At 46.0% G+C, this 16,562-nt stretch overlaps 1 protein-coding gene across 1 annotated transcript in view; it reads left to right on the top strand.

Moving 5' to 3' along the window:
* Ctnnbl1 (catenin beta like 1) overlaps positions 1-16,562 on the top strand; it is a 154,420-nt gene that overhangs the window by 46,387 nt on the left and 91,471 nt on the right. Inside the window, exons 5-6 of the mRNA XM_015480807.2 lie at positions 5,799-5,896; positions 13,958-14,051. Coding sequence (XP_015336293.1) covers positions 5,799-5,896; positions 13,958-14,051 — 192 coding nt within the window. The remainder of the gene's footprint in view (positions 1-5,798; positions 5,897-13,957; positions 14,052-16,562) is intronic.

Raw genomic sequence — 16,562 nt, 5'->3', positions numbered from 1 at the left:
TGGGGCTGGTCAGGGAATTGGGATTGGCGATGGAAGCCTTTGATAGATGTGGAGACTAGAGGGCACTTCCGGTCTGTTTCCACGGGCTCTATGTTTGCAAAGGAAACTGCCATTCTTCATATGTTGGAAGCTGACATGGCCTTGCTGGCCGCTTATGTTGTCTTTACAAACCTGTCAGGGCATCGGGTCCATGGTTTTGTTTTTGTTTTTGCTATTTGTTTATTTTAATCATACTATGGCTCCCTAGCTAAGTGCCTTATTCTTTCACTTAAAAAGAAAGAAAGAAAGTAATCTAAATCATATTTCATTCAACTGCTTTCTCTCCACCCTTTGTGATTCAGAAAGATGAGGTGTCATTGTAGTGTTGACTTAAATCATCGGTACTGTGTGTGCATACTAATAGGCAGGAAGAGAGAAATTGTATGTCAGTTATTGAGATCATTGGTGCAGGTGGTACAGCTCCTTTTTTCTGTGGAATAATTTTAGGGAGTGGTCATAGCCAGTATTTTCTAAATTACTGTTTAGTTTTCTCAGACTTTAGAAATCCAAGAGGACTTGCAGATTTTTTCAGTTGGATTTTTTGAAGAATTACCGCGGGAACTTAGAAAAGAAGGAGCAAACGGTTTGTTGCTTTTTAAGGCAAAAAGGGATCAGTTGAACTTTGGTAGTTGGGGTCTGATAACGCTAAAGTGGAACAAGCTGACTAAGGCATGCCATAGCATCCCAGAGGGTGGGTGTGTAGGGTAGAGCAGAGCAGGGTGCCTCGGTTACAGACCCGGTGATAATGAGCAAGATTTGGGCTGGGAAGGGTTTGAGCCTCCTCAGGGGCTTTTTCCTAATTGGACTGGGGAGGGGGTGTTGCTGCATTGCTTTCCTGCAGGCACTAACAAGACTTGTATATCTTGAGCTGTTTTGCTAGGAGTTATTCTCGTTTTGATAATTCCAGAATCAAAATTGCACCTTAAAGATTAGACTTCTTTTTCTCATTTGCCATCTGATGCTCTTCATAATATGTATTGATAAGCCACTTCTCCTCCCCCTTTTTTTGGATCCAGTTAAATATGCTCTGAAGTAAGGCAGATTAGATAAAAAGGTGCCCAAATGGCAATTTATCGATCTTGTTTATGGGGTTTAGGTGATATCCATGTCTCTGGAAGGTTAGCCTACCTTGGGCATCTTCCCTGCATCATAATAGTGTCCACTAGCAGTTAATGGTACTTAATGTTGAATGAATGCATCTTCTTCATATTGGTTTGATCTAGGATTGGGATAAAATTAAGAGTCCAGGTTCATTATGGGTACCTTTGTGCCACCTATTTTAAGAGGAGAAAAAGACCACCCTGTGTTTGAAATTCATCTGCGTCAGTTAAACTGTATTTAATCACTGTCCTATCTAAGAATAAAAGAAAAACAGTTTTAAAAAGCCCACATTTGTTGCATTAAGTCATTTATATTCTCTGAATCTACACTGGTTCATTTTCTTAAGAAAACCTTTTTGTAATTACTTGTAAAAAGCCATCTGCTGAATTCCTCTTCCTCTTTTTTTTTTTTTTAAATAACTTTATTCTTTGTGGACACATCTCATTGGAGATTACTAAGATTAACACTCAGTTTTTGTACCAAGGCTACAAGTGGTGGTAGGCCAAATAACAAATATGCAGAGCCAAAAAGTAGAGGTAAACACTGTTCTTTCCCCAAGATCCCTTGTGTTATGGACCATTTTGTGCCCAGATGGTCTTTTCTACTTCACTGTTATTGTACCATCTTACTGCCCCAATAGTGGACAGGTACAGAAGAAGTGAATTGGGGTGGCTTTTCTGCCCAACGTGACAAGATGGGCTATCAGAAACGGTGTTTCAGTAATTCACAGAGAGACAGGCTCTCTGTTCTCCTATTATACTTGGTGAGAGAACCCTTTACTTGTGAAATGAAATTATAACTACTGTGGAAAAGCCTGTCACCCATGCGCAGCCTCTGCTTGTGAAGAAAGGCTAGGTGGGTGGCAGAGCGAAGCTGAATTTCCTCATCAGGATTGAGAGTTCGTTTGTCTGTGGATCTTTAGTTCTGGTTCTCAGTCCCCTTTCTGGTCTTCAAACGATTTTCTGTCTTCTGGGTCATATTACATTACCTGAGGGTTGACGATCATAATTAGGGACTCTTTACTGCCTTGCTGAAATGGTATTTTTGTGAAAGGCGGGGATTTATGTAAAACCACAGGTAGGATTGATGAGCTGTTTGCCAGGCCTGGTGAATAGGTGATTTCCTGTTTGATTTCTCCACTGAGACAGAAAAGTAGAACATAATCCACTGGAATGTTATATCAAACCACTTTTCTTGGTAAAAGTTAAGACATTTATCCTTTTCCTATATAAGATCACCACTATTGTCAAAAAAAGTCTTTCTTCCTTTTTTTTTATTTTTTATTTTTCAAGTTTCTAGGTTTAATGTGACACATTGTGAGCATGGTATAAGTCTAATCAAAGAAAGAAGTGGTAATTTGGCCTACAGGACCTCAGAGACTGAACGAGGACTCCATCCATCTGAATGTCTGTGATGTGGCTGAAATAGAAACTCAGCTCTTCAACCCACGGTGACCCAGAAGTGAGGGCCACTCTGCTGTTAGCTTGAATTTTAGATTTTAGAGAAATCTTTTGGAAAAATGAAGGCAGTAATGAGGGCTTTGGACATCCTGTGAGAAGACTCGACTCACAGTCAGTATTTAGGGCTTTCATATTTTGTGACTCTCTTTATCTGGCCTTTGACGGACCTGATGATTTTGTTTCCTGTAGGTCTGCAGAGGGCTAAGCTGGGCAGAGACCATTACCCCCATTTTACAGATAAGGAAATAAGCTGCAAGGATGTAGAGGGGCTCACACAGACTGCTTGGCTAATGACAGTGATGGCAGCGTTCAGCTGACTAAAGATGCAAAGCAAAATGCCATGACAGGACCTGTCCTCAAGCTTGCCCTGGCTCCTCCTCTGTTGCCCTTTCAGATATATAGTTGCCCCTTCTCTTAGAGAGGAGTCATATCCTGAAAAACCCACCAGCTTGAAAATTCACGTAATGCCCCTGACCTGGCGCACACAGCTTGGCAGCGGTGCACTGCAGAGTGTCTGTGTGGCCCGTCATGGCGGCCGACTGGGAGCTGCAACCCGTTGCTGCTGCCCTGCATCCCCACAGAGTATCAGGCTCTGTGTCAACAGCCTGGGAAAAGGTCAGAATCTAAGTGTGGTTCCTACTGAACACTATCGTTTCTGTACCATGATAAGACCAAAAAAATCGTAGGTTCAACTATCACATGTTGGGAATCATCTATACTCCACTTGTCTCTTGAAATTACTTAATTAGTAATTATTGTATACTAGTTAGTAAGTACTTAATCATGCCTGGTGCTGCTCAAGGGATGTGATGATAATACTTATTGCATGTCTTTGTTCCTTGTCCCACAGCTATCTGACACTGTAGTGGATGATGGATGGACGGATGGATGGGGTCATACACATGTGCATGTGTGTGCACGCGCTAGATGAAATGTTGCCTCGCATATCAAATAAGCATGTGAATGGGTTTTTAAGTGTTTACAACTCTTAATGTAAGAAGTTGTCAAGAGAACAAATATGGGAGTTTCTCAGATGAGGGGGAAGAAGGGGAGATAATTAACATTTTGCTCATTTTTCTATGAATAATTAATGACTTATGTTGGAAGTAAGTGACAATTTTTTTCCTCTGTGATTACAGCAACATCAAAGCTAGAATTTACCTGAGTCTCTCCACATTTAATCCTGACATCTGTGCTCTACCCCGTGCGTTCATATGAAGTGGAGTGTGCTAGGTGGAATCAGGTGGACCTAACATTCTCCCTTAACGGTCGCAGTGACTTTAGTTAGCTGAATCACTCTGAGCCTTGGTGTTCTGGTCTGTGAAGTGGGGATCCCTCTTAACTTTCTAATACTGCTTGAGAACTCGGTAACATGGCACTTGGCTTGATAATGACTTTTAACAAGGGCCACTATTATGGTGGCTTTCATTTTTTAGAGAGGGAGATTACTAATGCCTGCCAACAGGGTAGTTCAAGGGCTTTTAGGAGCTAGTTTGATAGCTCGATGAATTTTTTTAAATTGATTTGAATGGTTTGTGTGTTTTGGTTTGCTGTATGTCAGATATAACACACGGTCTTTTGGGTCAACAGCTTTACTAGTTACTTGGAATTTTCATTCCAAGACCTTTAAGCTCTTTTTGCTCTTTTAGCACTCTTATGGTTTGGGTACATATCTTTGAGAGTGACAGGAATAGGACATGGAAGGCTTACTTACTCATCGTGGTCAGCTGGTCAGTTAGAGAGGAGGAAAGCAAACCAAGTAATGTTTTTTTTCAGCAAAACATGTTCATAAAATTCCCAGAACAGCAGTTAGCCATTAGCAAGTCCGTGGTACTTGTTTATCTATCCTGCATCTTTTATTTTTTTCCAAGTACAGGTAAAACTGCCCTGCTTCTCATCCCTGTCGCGCATTTGGATCCCACCTAGGAGGCAGCTTTGGAGCAGGACGTCCCCCTTCAGACTCCTCCTACCCTCCCCAGCTACCCAATATGTACCCACTCTCTGCCCAGCCGCCAGCACTCGAGGTCATAGTGCATCTGCACAAGCTGAGGTTATTCTTTCAGAGTGTCAATCTTCACGTGATTATGACTTGCTCCCTCCCCTGGGTCCTCTCCCGTCCTCTGCAGATGCCGTGGTGTATTCTGGTCTCTTTGCTTTTGATCCTGTGGTTTGGCTTTCTAGCCTACCTACCAGCTCTCGTCTATAGTTGCCTGTTTTCTGACCACTCTTTTTCTAATAAGTTATTCCTCATCTCCCAACTCAATTCAGGAGGCCTGCAGTCCAAGGTGTCTGTTTTCCTTGTTTGTCACATGTTGTTATTATCTTTGCTGTATGATTTTTAAAAATTGGCTTTGATTTTCTAGCTTCATCATTTCATAGATGAGGAGACTGAGACCCAGAATGAAGAACAGATTTGCCTTTATCACCATACAGTGCCTTATTTATTCAGGCAGTCACTGAATACAGGTTGATGGAGCGAGGGGAGAGTGTGTGTGTGTGTGTGTGTGTGTGTGTGTGTGTGTGTTTCCAGGTCAGGGAAGGGAAGCTTAGTTGGAAGTGCAGTTTGCCTTCCAGGTTCCTGATATAACTCCTTTTTTCTCTCTTTTGTGCTCCTTTCCCTTATACTTCCCTCTCTTTCTCCTGTTTTTACCTGGGGCCTGGTTCCTATGTTCACCTTCCCTTTACGTTCAAGGTGGTGTAGAATTTGAGGGGAAGACGGTGGGGAGCCAGTCCTGCCCTGTGTAAACCTTTCTTGCTGTTTCTCCAACCCATTTGTCCTGCCTGATCTCTGAGAATTCCTTGGAGAGTGCCAGCCACCTCCGCTGCCTTTCAAGGTGAACAGTACCAGGTAGTAAAAATGACACTGAGCTTCAAGAGTTTAGATTATGAGATAGGGTTAAAGATGTTGACCTGTTTCTTACTGGAAAAGTGACCTCCCAAGTGATCTATTTAAAGTTTGGAAATTCATGAAAAAACAGTGAACCCTTGGAAGAAGTTGCCAGGAAGGAGCCTGAGCCGGTCAGTTAACTATCGACCGAACACCCCCTGGGGGAGGAGCCTTGTTGAAGAGAGGCTAATAAATCCAGAGTGTATTAAAGGTACATGGTGATAAAGCAGCTGATGAGGAAACGGGGAACTGCAGATTTAATAACTCATCATTGGGTTTCATTCTGTGCGTGATCCCTTAACACTTGCCACATGTGTCCATCGCCGTGGTTGACTTGCTTCAGGAACTGACAGATATTGACACCCTGCACGAGAGCGAAGAGGGAGCGGAGGTCCTCATTGATGCGCTGGTAAGTTGCATGGTCCCCTGGAGTTTTGCAGGTTTGCTGAAGGCACAAGTGGCATCCCCCCTGTTGTGTCTGAATGGCGTCCCTAGGGTTTTGTGGCTGGGCTGGTTGGAATGAGGTGAGTCGGTTATGGAAGTGCATCTTGGAGGGGACCCGTTAGCTGAGGGCCATGGAAGGCCAGCATTTGTCTGCTGTAGGCAGCCGTTGCTCATCTGTTCCCTGTTTAATCCCTGCCTCATCCTGCCTGATGGGTTTATTCCTGAGGCTGAGAGAGATGGACGCCTTGTCTGTGGTCACAGAGCTGGATTTGAACCTGTGCTCTCATTGACTCCCTGCTCCCCACCCCCTATGTGCCACCACTGACCTTTGTACTAAGAGCTTCCACTGATGTTTGTTTTCTCTTTGGGGTTTTATAATCCCTGGTCATGGAAAGGTATTGTTCTTACTTATTTTGGAGATGGGTCATCAAAGAGGCATTGGAGAATGTGGAAGGAGAACAGACCTTAGCACTCATCTGCCAGGGTTGCATCTCCAGCCTCCAGCAGATAGGGCCTCGTGACTTCTGTGTTCTTTTTGTGGAGCGAAGCAGGGCCTCGGACTCCTCAGCCTTTGGGTCAAGCAGCAGCTAGTGCAAGGTCTAGGTACATGGGGTGAACCCCGTCGGCCCATTCCCCTCTGTCTCATCACCCGGCACTGAGGAGACCCCAGAGGCAGATGTGAAGCTTTCCTTTGGGCCACTCGGCCAGTCCTTTGATCCCTGAGACTGCAGCCTGCACCCCAGGCCTCTTCCACCACGTTAGACTCCCTTGTCAGAGAGGGCTCCGGACTGAAAAGGCACCACAGTAGGCCTGTGGCGGAGGAGGGTCTAGTCCAGTCTCCTGCCCTGATTCTGCCCATGGAGTTCTGGCCAGCTCCCACGTTCTCTCCTTCCTCTGTGGATCTCCCTTCCACTCTGTCATCTTCTCTTGCCTTTTTTCTCTGGTACTGAGGTAAGTGCCGATTTTGGAGCAGTTTGCAGAGTTTATCTAAGATCATTGCAGCCGCTTGTGTTGAAAGCACACAGGTACTTATTAGGCTACTTTCCGGCCCCACCCAAGACCACTGAAGCAGAACTGCCTGACAGGGGGCCCAGATGGTTCTGAGACGCACAGCTGCATGACCCAGCCCTCCTTACCCTTTCTCTTAAGGTTCTTGACACCAGAAGTTTCCCCTGTGCTGTGCTGGCTGCTGGCATTTGGTGTGAATGACAGGGTCGTGAACCCACTGGATATGAAGAACTGTCTCTCCCGGAGAGCGAGGCTGCAGTCCAGCACTGCCATGTGAAACTGTGAGGGAGATTTCTGTGGCCATTTTTCTTACATGCTCCCTCCTGGAGGGAACTGCCACTTTGGTAGGATCAGGGCCTTTATTTTTCCTTGGGAGCACTGTGCGGAAAGCAGGGGACGTTGCTGGGGTGTTCTTTTGTTTTGAGGAGCAGCTGAGGGGAGCTGTGGCAGCTGCTCCTGCACTGTGTCCCCACAGTGCCATTTGTGCAGGCTTACCTTCCAGAGGTTAATTACAGTGGCCCTGGACGAGCCTTCCTGCCTGGTCCCTGGGCTGATTTTAATTACCTTCCTTGCCCGTGTGAATGGAGAAGACAGGGGAGGAACAGCTAGCCTGGCTGCTGCATGTTGAACCTACCCAGAAGCAGCGGTTCACACAGAAGCCCCTTTTGTGCTTTCTGTGTCGCCAGGCCCACCAACAAAGGCTGGATCTTGCAGAGTTTATTGTCTGTGTGGAAAGAAACAGTTCATCCTCAGTCTGGGGAGCCATTAGGTGGCTGCTATACAGGGTTTTCTGTTTGTTTAGTTTCTTTCTGATTATATTATTTTAAGATTTTGATGCTTACAGCTTTATCCTGGTGGGGCTGGTGTGAATCACAAACACTGAACATTCTAGACTCCAATACATTATTTGCTCTCCTGCAACCAGTCAGAGGCAACAGTAAATATCAGAGGGCAGAACCGGCAAGTGGTGTTCCATTTATTCTTCGCCACCCTTGTGCCACATTGAGGGAGAAGTTTGATAAGTAGTCTCATATTACAAGGGTTGAGTTGTCTTCGTAGTTTTAATTTGGGGCCAGTGTCGGAAGCCTGGAATTGCTTGAGCAGAGGCTAGAGGGCATGTGGCAGGATTTATTGTGGAGTACAGTTTGCAGTTATTGCCTTGGTCTTTTTTCCCAGTTGTAAGTCTCAAGTAATAGAACAGCTCATTTGTGGGGAGAGCGTGCTGTTCTGGCATTCTTGGGGCTCTGCACAAGCTTTCCATGTTGGCCACACCCACCGGTGTTCCTCATGCAAAAGGTGAAGACATGTTTGTGCTTTGGAACAGGTGGATTTGGCAAATGGACTCCTTTCTAGAGAGTAGTAATTGTGAGGGTATATTGCTTTGATGGCATTTCTGTGGCTTACTCCTCCGAAGGTGGCTTTGGAGTAGTGATTAGACTGCTGTGATTTCTCTACTTACTACTTGGCATGCCTGGCTTCTCCAGGTCACCCGGAGCACTCCTGCTCCTCCTCCTCCTGTGAAGCCCAGCTTCAACCTCAGCTCTTCTGAATTTTTCCAAACTCATCACCTCAGTGGAATTTGTGTTCCCCTAGCACTTTGAACATCCTGGAACTTGTCAAATTGCATTATAGATTTCTAAGTTTGTCTTTTTTGAGTTGTGGTCACTGTTGGGAAAGCAGTCAGAGTGGTGGCTCTGTTACTTACCAATTGTGTGTCCTTGGGAGAGCTACCCCACCACTCCATACTCTGCTTTTTTGTCTGTAAAATGGAGATAACAGTAGGCCCATTGCATAGTGCCAACATGAGGGATGACTGAGATATTTAAGTCTCTAGGACAGTCTGGCACAGAGTAAACACCCGATAAATGTGGGTCATTATTGTTGTAAAGGTATCCAGCCTGGCAGATATTAAGCAGTTAGTAAATGTCAAGGTAAAATGACAAGTGTCATCTGCCACACAGAGGGATATTTGTGAAGGTTATTAAACTCAAGTATTTTTTCAGTTCAAAAAATGTTTCAAAAAACATTTTTAATAATTATTCAGAAACTGTTCGGATGGCATAGGCCTAAATAAGACATGCAAAGATAGAGGTTTAGGGTGTGTGTGTGTGTGTGTGTGTTGTGTGTTTGTTTTAATGGAAAAAAATAAGCAATTCGAGGTCGAGTATCGAGAAGGGCTGAGAGAGATTCAGGCTTCTGTGAAATGAAGAGGATGCAGTGGTCACGCCTCATGGAGAAGAATCAGAGTTGGCTGCAGAGCTCAGGTTCTGGCCACGGCCTGGAGGAGGCTTATCCACGAGAGGGTATGGGGGTGTCGCAGCCAGAGCAGGTGCAAGTATGGCTGGACCATCAACAGGCTAGGAGTCATAAAGGGTTTCACAAAACTGGCTTTGATGTGAAGAGCTGGGGACTACCCTCCATACCGTTCTTGCCCTTCATTGACCCCGTGTAAAGGTTAAGCTTGGAGCTCCAGATTGGGTTGGCTGGAACTTGGTTGGTATCGTATTTGTGCTGCTCAGGTGAGACCCAGCTTAGCACGTCTCATGTTGCTTTACGGGTGCTCGCTGTCCATTTCTGGCCTGTTCCTTCCCATTTCCATTAATGTTCTTGCCTTCATCTTTGTTCCTAAGCAAAACTCGCTTGTTCATTCATTCACTCAGTGCTTACTGAATGCTCGGCATGTTCCTGATCCTAGGCACTCAGGTGTGTAATTGTAAGAATGAAAAAGTCTCTGCTTTGGTGGAGATTATGTTCTGGTCTAGGGAGAAACAGTAAATAAATGAACAAGAAAATTATCAGAGTGATTGTCTGTTACGCAGAGAATTAAAATAGAGTGATGTGATATTGGGTGACAGGAACTCAGGAAAGGCCTGGATTCTGGGTGACAAGAAACCAGCCACTCAGAATGAGCTAGAGCAAGGTGGAACAAGGGCAGAGACAGACAGGAATGAGCGTGACATAGTGAAGGAACAGAAAAGGGCCATCCTGTGGAGTACAGCCAGGCTCGTGGGGGAAGGTCGGGGCCAGTCCACCTGGGTGCCAGAGGCATTATCCGTCATGAGGCCAGCGTGCACAGGGTCATAACAGTCTGACCAACACTTCAAAAGATCACTGTGGCTGTGCAGATAGTGAATCCGAGGGACAGGAATGGAAAGGGCACTGCTGTCAGCTGCGGTACAGCAGGCCTGAGTCCTGCCTTATGACCATGTCACCATGTGTATCGTCAAGATTTGTTTGATCGAGATTCAGTGGGTGTGGTGTTTATATTTATTATTATTTTCTAAATCTGAAATTCCTAGTAGGTGGAAAAACTCTAGTCTAACTCTGGGGAAAGCTTGTTGGCAGATTGTACCAGACAGAAAAAGAATCCTCCCTCAAACCCTCTCTTCTGCCTCTCTCTTTATTTTCTCCTCTTCTCTTATATCCATCCTCTTTGATCTAGTGGAAAACAGTGCCTGATCATGCCCTTGAACTTTGTGTGATTAAGACCTTCTGGAATGTTGTCTGGGAGACCTGCTGATGGGCAGAAATAACCTGGGACTTATCAGAAAAGGACAGGGGGAGAGTCCTGATTTTCAAGGCCAGGGCTGCTCTGGCTGATGCTTTAATCCCGTAGCAGGATCTGTTTTTAGTTTCAGACTTCGTCACAGGTTCCGAAAATTGAAGGTAGACCCAAGCGGTTAGCGGGAGTAGGACAGAATGCTAATTTGTCCTTCTTACTAGGCAATATCCAGAGCTATACGTAATATAAATACTTTTCCAAGGGTTTTCTGAGCTAAATGTATTTTGACTGCTTTTGGCACTTCTGCAATCAGATAAAATTGCATTTAACCCAACTAAACATAAAGTTTCACACTTTGCCAAGCTTAAAAAGGCTGCCTGTTAGAAGTTAGATTTCCGCAACAAGAAAAAAGATTTTCCTCCAGCCAGACGCCCATTATCCATAGCCATTCAGCTCTAGGATTTGAGCGCGTCGCTCACTGCCACTGTCCCCGCCACTTTGCAGACAGCAGAGATGGGAAGCATAACTAAGAATCAAGGAAAAGGGGAAATAATGCAGATAAAGAGCAATAAGCAATTGAAGCCCGTGAAGCAGTTTGCAGAACTGACAAGCAGTTTGATACACAGCGGAGTCACAGTGTCTGCTGCTTTAGGATTCAGAGAGATTATAAGTCAATCAGGGTGATTTAGGGAAAAGCAAACTGTGACATGGTTCATACTCTTCCCCCAGATGTTTTTCTGTTTTCTCTCACATACCCAAATTGTCCAATTAATTAAGAAAAACATTGCAGTAGATTTCTTTGGTGACGCTCTTGCTGGCTGTGAGATTTGAGAGCAAGATTGTGTGTCTCCTGGTATGTGAGGGGAAAGCAGCTCTTTCCTGTGTGTGGGCGCCTTCAGCTCTGTCATCGGTGTCCCCTCCAGGAGTCTCTCCCACTGCTGCGCCCACCAGGCACAGAGGAGAGCCTAGAAAGGTAACTCGCTTGTGATTCAGGTGGCACAAATTGGCCAGTCATTTCAGGTTTTTTTCTCGAATAGGTGTTTCCCTGGAGTCTCACCCAGAAAGAGCGGAGTGGCCTTGTTCCACGTCTGTCCCTCTTCGTGAGCTTCCTTCCGCAGGCCGAGTTTGGACCAGGTCTGTAGAGTGCCTGTCTTCCTCAGAGTGCTCAGGAAGCGCAGCTGAACAAGATCATTTCCTTCTCTCTTCTCACCAAAGTAATAGGATATAATAGGAAAAAATGGTCTTTAGAGCTGGTCGTCTCTGTCACCTGCTTTGTAACTTTGGACCAGGCCAATTAACCTCTCCAGGCTTTTGTTCTCTTATCTGTAAAAGCGAGAGAGGACTCCTTGAGGCTAAGTGGAGCGATTTTGCACAGAGCAGGTGTCCGTCAGTGCTCCCATGTGGTGAAGTGTGTGGGAAGGGTGGGCTGGACCCAGGGTGTACCGAGACTAAGGTGAGGAACCTGCCTTTGAGGTACTTGGCTTTCACCTAGGGAATGCGAGCAGGGAATAATCAGGCCTCAGAAGGGGTGAGGGCTGGATTTACACTCTCTACTGAGTTTCTCAGCTGCTGCCTTACACCAAACCCAGGGTAAGGCCTGTCATATTTTCATTTAGTCTTTGCAATTTACCCCCATTTCCTGAGTGAGGACACTGAGGCTCTGGGGATGAGGATACACCACCAGCATGCAGCAGACTGTGTCCTCATGACTGCCCACTTGGAATGCTGTCACCCGGTGGCTAGTCACTTCTCCTTTTTAATTTTTGTTGTTTTGGTTTTTGAGTGGTTTATAGTCCTGGAGATGGGAATCCAGGGCACTGTACCACTGGGCTGCATCCCCAGCCCATTTGTTTATTTGTTTATTTTTGAGACCATTGTTGAGGCAGTTATCTCAACCTGCAGTCCTCCTGCTTTAGCTTCCCCATTACACTGCCACCATTCCTGTTTCTTCTTCTCCTTCTTCTTCTTCCTCCCGCCTCCCTCCTCCCTCCTCTCTCCTTCCTCCTCCTCCCTCCTCCTCCTCCTCCTTTGTCCTCCTCTTTCCTCTTCCTCCTTCCTCTCCTCCTTCCTCCTTCCTCCTCTTCCTTTTCTTCCTTCCTCCTCCTCCTTCCTCTCCTCCTCCCTCCTCCCTGGTCCTCCTCCTTTGTCCTTCCTCCTCCTTTGTCCTTCCTCCTCCTTCTTCCTCTTTCCTCTCCTCCTTCCTCCTCTTTCCTCTCCTCCTTCCTCCTTCCTCCTCCTTCCTTCCTCCTTTAAAAAAAAAACATTTTAATTTTTTTTAGTTGTAGATGGATACAGTGCCTTTATTTTATTTATGTATGTGGTACTAAGGATTGAACCCAGTGCCCCGTGCATGTGAGACAAATGCTCTACCTCTGAGCCACAACCCCAGCCCAAGAAAATTAGGTATTTCCTCAGTTTCCCTCCCTGGCATGGCTTGGGATCCCCCAGGGCAGTCTGCCCACAGTACAGATTGTGCCCAGGAGGAGACAGGGTCGGAGAGTGCTGCTTCTCCCAATCTGAAGGGAACCCGGCTTGTTCTTTTGCTGCCCCTGCTCTCTAGCTCTGAGGTCCTGGTGAAGTCCCCAGCTCTCGTGAGTGGCTCTATCTACCGCATGGCTACTTCAAGTTTCTTATTTATCTCCAAACATGTGAATCAAGTAAGAGAAGCACAGTGGCATTTCTGTCCATTAAATGTGGTTCAGATACCACACATTTTGTCCTGTTAAGATTCTTCTTTTTAAGAAAGAAGTAGAGAAAGGCAGCAGAATACAACAGACACTAGTATGGCAATATGTAAATCAATGGATGTGTAACTGATGTGATTCTTCAATTTGTATACGGGGTAAAAATGGGAGTTCATAACCCACTTGAATCAAAGTGTGAAATATGATATGTCAAGAACTATGTAATGTTTTGAACAACCAACAATAAAAATTAAAAAATAATAATAAAAAAATAAAATATATCTATATTAAAAAAAAAAAAAAGAAAGAAGTAGAAATTCTTTCATAAAAGCTTGGCATGGGAAGAAAGAGTGTTTTGAGTTTAACCCTAAATTTTGCGGTCAGCGGAGTGTGGCTGGTGAACCTGCCGACTGCGCAGCTCTGCGCTGTGCTCCAGGAATGCGTTTGGGCTTGAATGAGCCATTGGCCTGGCCCCAGCTGGCCCTCTGGTGAGGTGTGGAAGCGCCACTGAGGAGGAGAAGGGCGCTGGCTTGGTGTCAGGTCTGGGTTCCAGCACAGCTCTGGTCAGCATGCCTTGTGACCTTGACCTTCACTTTGCCTCCTTCAGCTCCAGCATTCTCCTGAGTGAGAGATAAGGCTGCTGCCCTTTCCTTGCCTCAGGGCACTTAAGGGCTCACAGGGAAGGGGTGGGCGAGCACCGGGCAGCCCAGGCTGCTGATTAAGTGCTTGCTGTGTTCACGAAGATAGAGGAGATGTGAGTGTGGGAGTGGGAACATGTGGGGCCTATTTGTGACATGTGTCCCTCTCTCCTTTTGCTTCCTTGTTCCTGCAGGTGGATGGGCAGGTGGTAGCGCTGCTGGTGCAGAATCTGGAGCGGCTGGATGAGTCTGTGAGGGAGGAGGCGGACGGCGTCCACAACACGCTGGGTAAGCCGGAGGGCCCGCTTCGGGCCCTGTGCTCCTCGCCCTTCCTCCCTTATAATCGAGTCAACACGGAGTGTTTTCTTTCCTGCTCTTCCCAAACTGCCTTTTCAGAAACGAAGACTCGTGTGTACATTTCATATAACTGTAGTTTGGGTTTGGCTTGCAGGTAATAAAAGCAGAAATCCACTGAGGAGGTATATACCTTCCAAGATCAGAGCATGGGCTCTCTTTGCAGGCCTTTGCCTCCAAAATAGGATGAAATCTACTAAGGATTCCATCCCCCACCCTGGAAAAGTGTATATTTAAAATTTTTAAGTCATTTTTTTGGTGTTGGTTTTTCTAATCACTCTCCTTCAGTGGAACTAGAAACTTTTGGCCAGCTGTGTACCTGTAGAGGAAGGACATTTTCTTTGAAAAACAGTGTTTATTCTTCTTCTTAAATATAGATTGCTTTGTAAACTCTGGGTTGAAATACTGCTGCTGACTTGGCTGCCCCTGTATCAGATGAACATTTAAGTGGATTCCTCTGCAGTATTTCTCCTCTTCCTTCCCCTCCTCAAATCTCCCAGTCCTTTCTTTTGCAAAGTTGCCAAACAAATAGCCTATTTAAAAGTGTGCTTTTGGGTTGTCCTCTTTATCACTGGTCCTGCCATATAAGACCAGAGGTGACATATCTGTGAGCCGAGTTTGAGACACGAATGAGGCCCAGTGGAAGCAGGAATTTTGATGAGGTTAGATTTTCTCTCTGCTCCTTTGTTTTTGCCACAGATTTCTCTTGTAGTTCTAGACTTTCTTCAGTGAGGATTATCATAAAGCAGAGGGAAGATGGGCACCCAGGGAGTAAGAGAAGAGAGAATAAGCGCTAGTCTACAGCCAGAATTTGGCATCGTTCTCTTTTATCCTAGTGCTGGATTTTATAGAATCCTAAGCTTACCAAAAGAAAAGTCAGCTTACCGTTAATAAAAAGGGCCTGGTGTAGTGGAAGAGGCCCCAGCCTGGCCGTCTACAGAGATTGTCTGGTTTCAGGTTGGGCACCTGCCAAGAACTGGGAGGAGATCATCCCTGTCTCCTGTCCTGGGTGCCCCACAGGCACCATGCTAGGCCCTGGGTAGGCATGGCCTTCCTCCTTAAGAGGTGAACTGTTAGGAAAGCCTATCCCAGGAGAAATGGTATAATGGGAGCCAGAGGAAAGTTCTGTGGGCACCACAAGGAAGGGTCTCCAAATTGCCTCCTAGGAGCAGGTGGGGACCGGGGCTGAGTAAGAAGGGAGGTGCCTTTGAGGAACAGGGCAGGGCCTCTGAGTAGGAGTGTCCTCTGCAGTCATGAATTGGGGGGGGGGGGCTTTGGGAACAGTTAGATGTGCACTTGGCAGTGGGAGATGGAAGTGGTGGTGGACATTTTGTCCAGGTTTTGGGGAGACCTTATAAACCTGCCAAGAAGTTTGGGTGTTTGTCCCAGGGGGCAACGGAAACTGTCTAAAGTCCAGGAACAAGATAGAGCCAGGAGACTGAAATGAATAAGTTGATTTTCTTAGAAAATGTGAAAAAGTAATCGAGGGTATCGAAATGACCTCACTTTCAGGCTCTTGTTGCTACTCTACATCCGTAGTTTTGTATTGTGTCACCCTCCCCCAGGGACCGCCTGGCCTTTCTTCACTTGCTGTTGGTGAGGCCAACCTGGGCGGAGGAGTGAGCAAGAAGTAGGGGTGTGGGGATGTTTTGAGCCTTTTTCTTTCAAACTTCACACCCAGTATAGTGTGTCTGGGCGTTGTGCTTAGAAAACACGGAACTGCGTTGCTTAGTGATAGTAACATATTCATAACATAAATGAAGCAAAAGGGGCCCTGAAGGGAAGGGAAGGAAAACATCTGATGTATTAAGGACTATAGGTAATATTTTTAAAAATATCATAGTCATACAATACCTTCTATTTTTGCTTCTCGTTTTTAATTTTTCTGTGGTGAACATTTGCTGTGGTAGGAGATAGCAGGACTGATTATTTGCTTCCTAGTACCTGGAAGCTACTTCTGCCAGCCTGGCCTTTCCCCTCTGTGCATATTACTTTGTTCAATTAAGAACATCGTGCTTGCCTTTTTGTAATGTCCTGGTTCCCACGATGCAGGGGAAGAGAGCTGAAAATGGGTGAATCCTGCTCTGAGTCCCCACCCCTGGTTCTTCCCTGAGGTTTCTGCCTAGCCCTCTGCCTGTGGTTCCAGGTCTCGGGGACCCAGCATACCAGCAGCCACAGGGCCTTCCCAAGCACACAGCCACCCTTCTGTGGGCCCCATTAGTGCAGAGCGCCTGTCACTCTCCCTGTTGTGAGTGTCATCATTTTTAGCTGTGACTTTTGCTTGTAATGTAACTTGAAGAAAAGACCCGCAGCATCTCCCTAGTTAAATCTAAAAATGACAGCACAGCATCTGGCTGGGAGGAGTACAGGGAGGTGGGAAGGGAATCCATGCCTGTCCTGGGAAGCCAGCTTGTTGCAGATGGAAACAAAGTTGCCCGACCCCCC

This window comes from Marmota marmota, unplaced genomic scaffold, assembly GCF_001458135.2.
Source record: "Marmota marmota marmota unplaced genomic scaffold, marMar, whole genome shotgun sequence".
Classification (NCBI taxonomy): domain Eukaryota; kingdom Metazoa; phylum Chordata; class Mammalia; order Rodentia; family Sciuridae; genus Marmota; species Marmota marmota.
The sequence above is the reverse complement of the archived record's forward strand: the minus strand, read 5'-3'. Positions and strand labels throughout refer to the sequence as shown.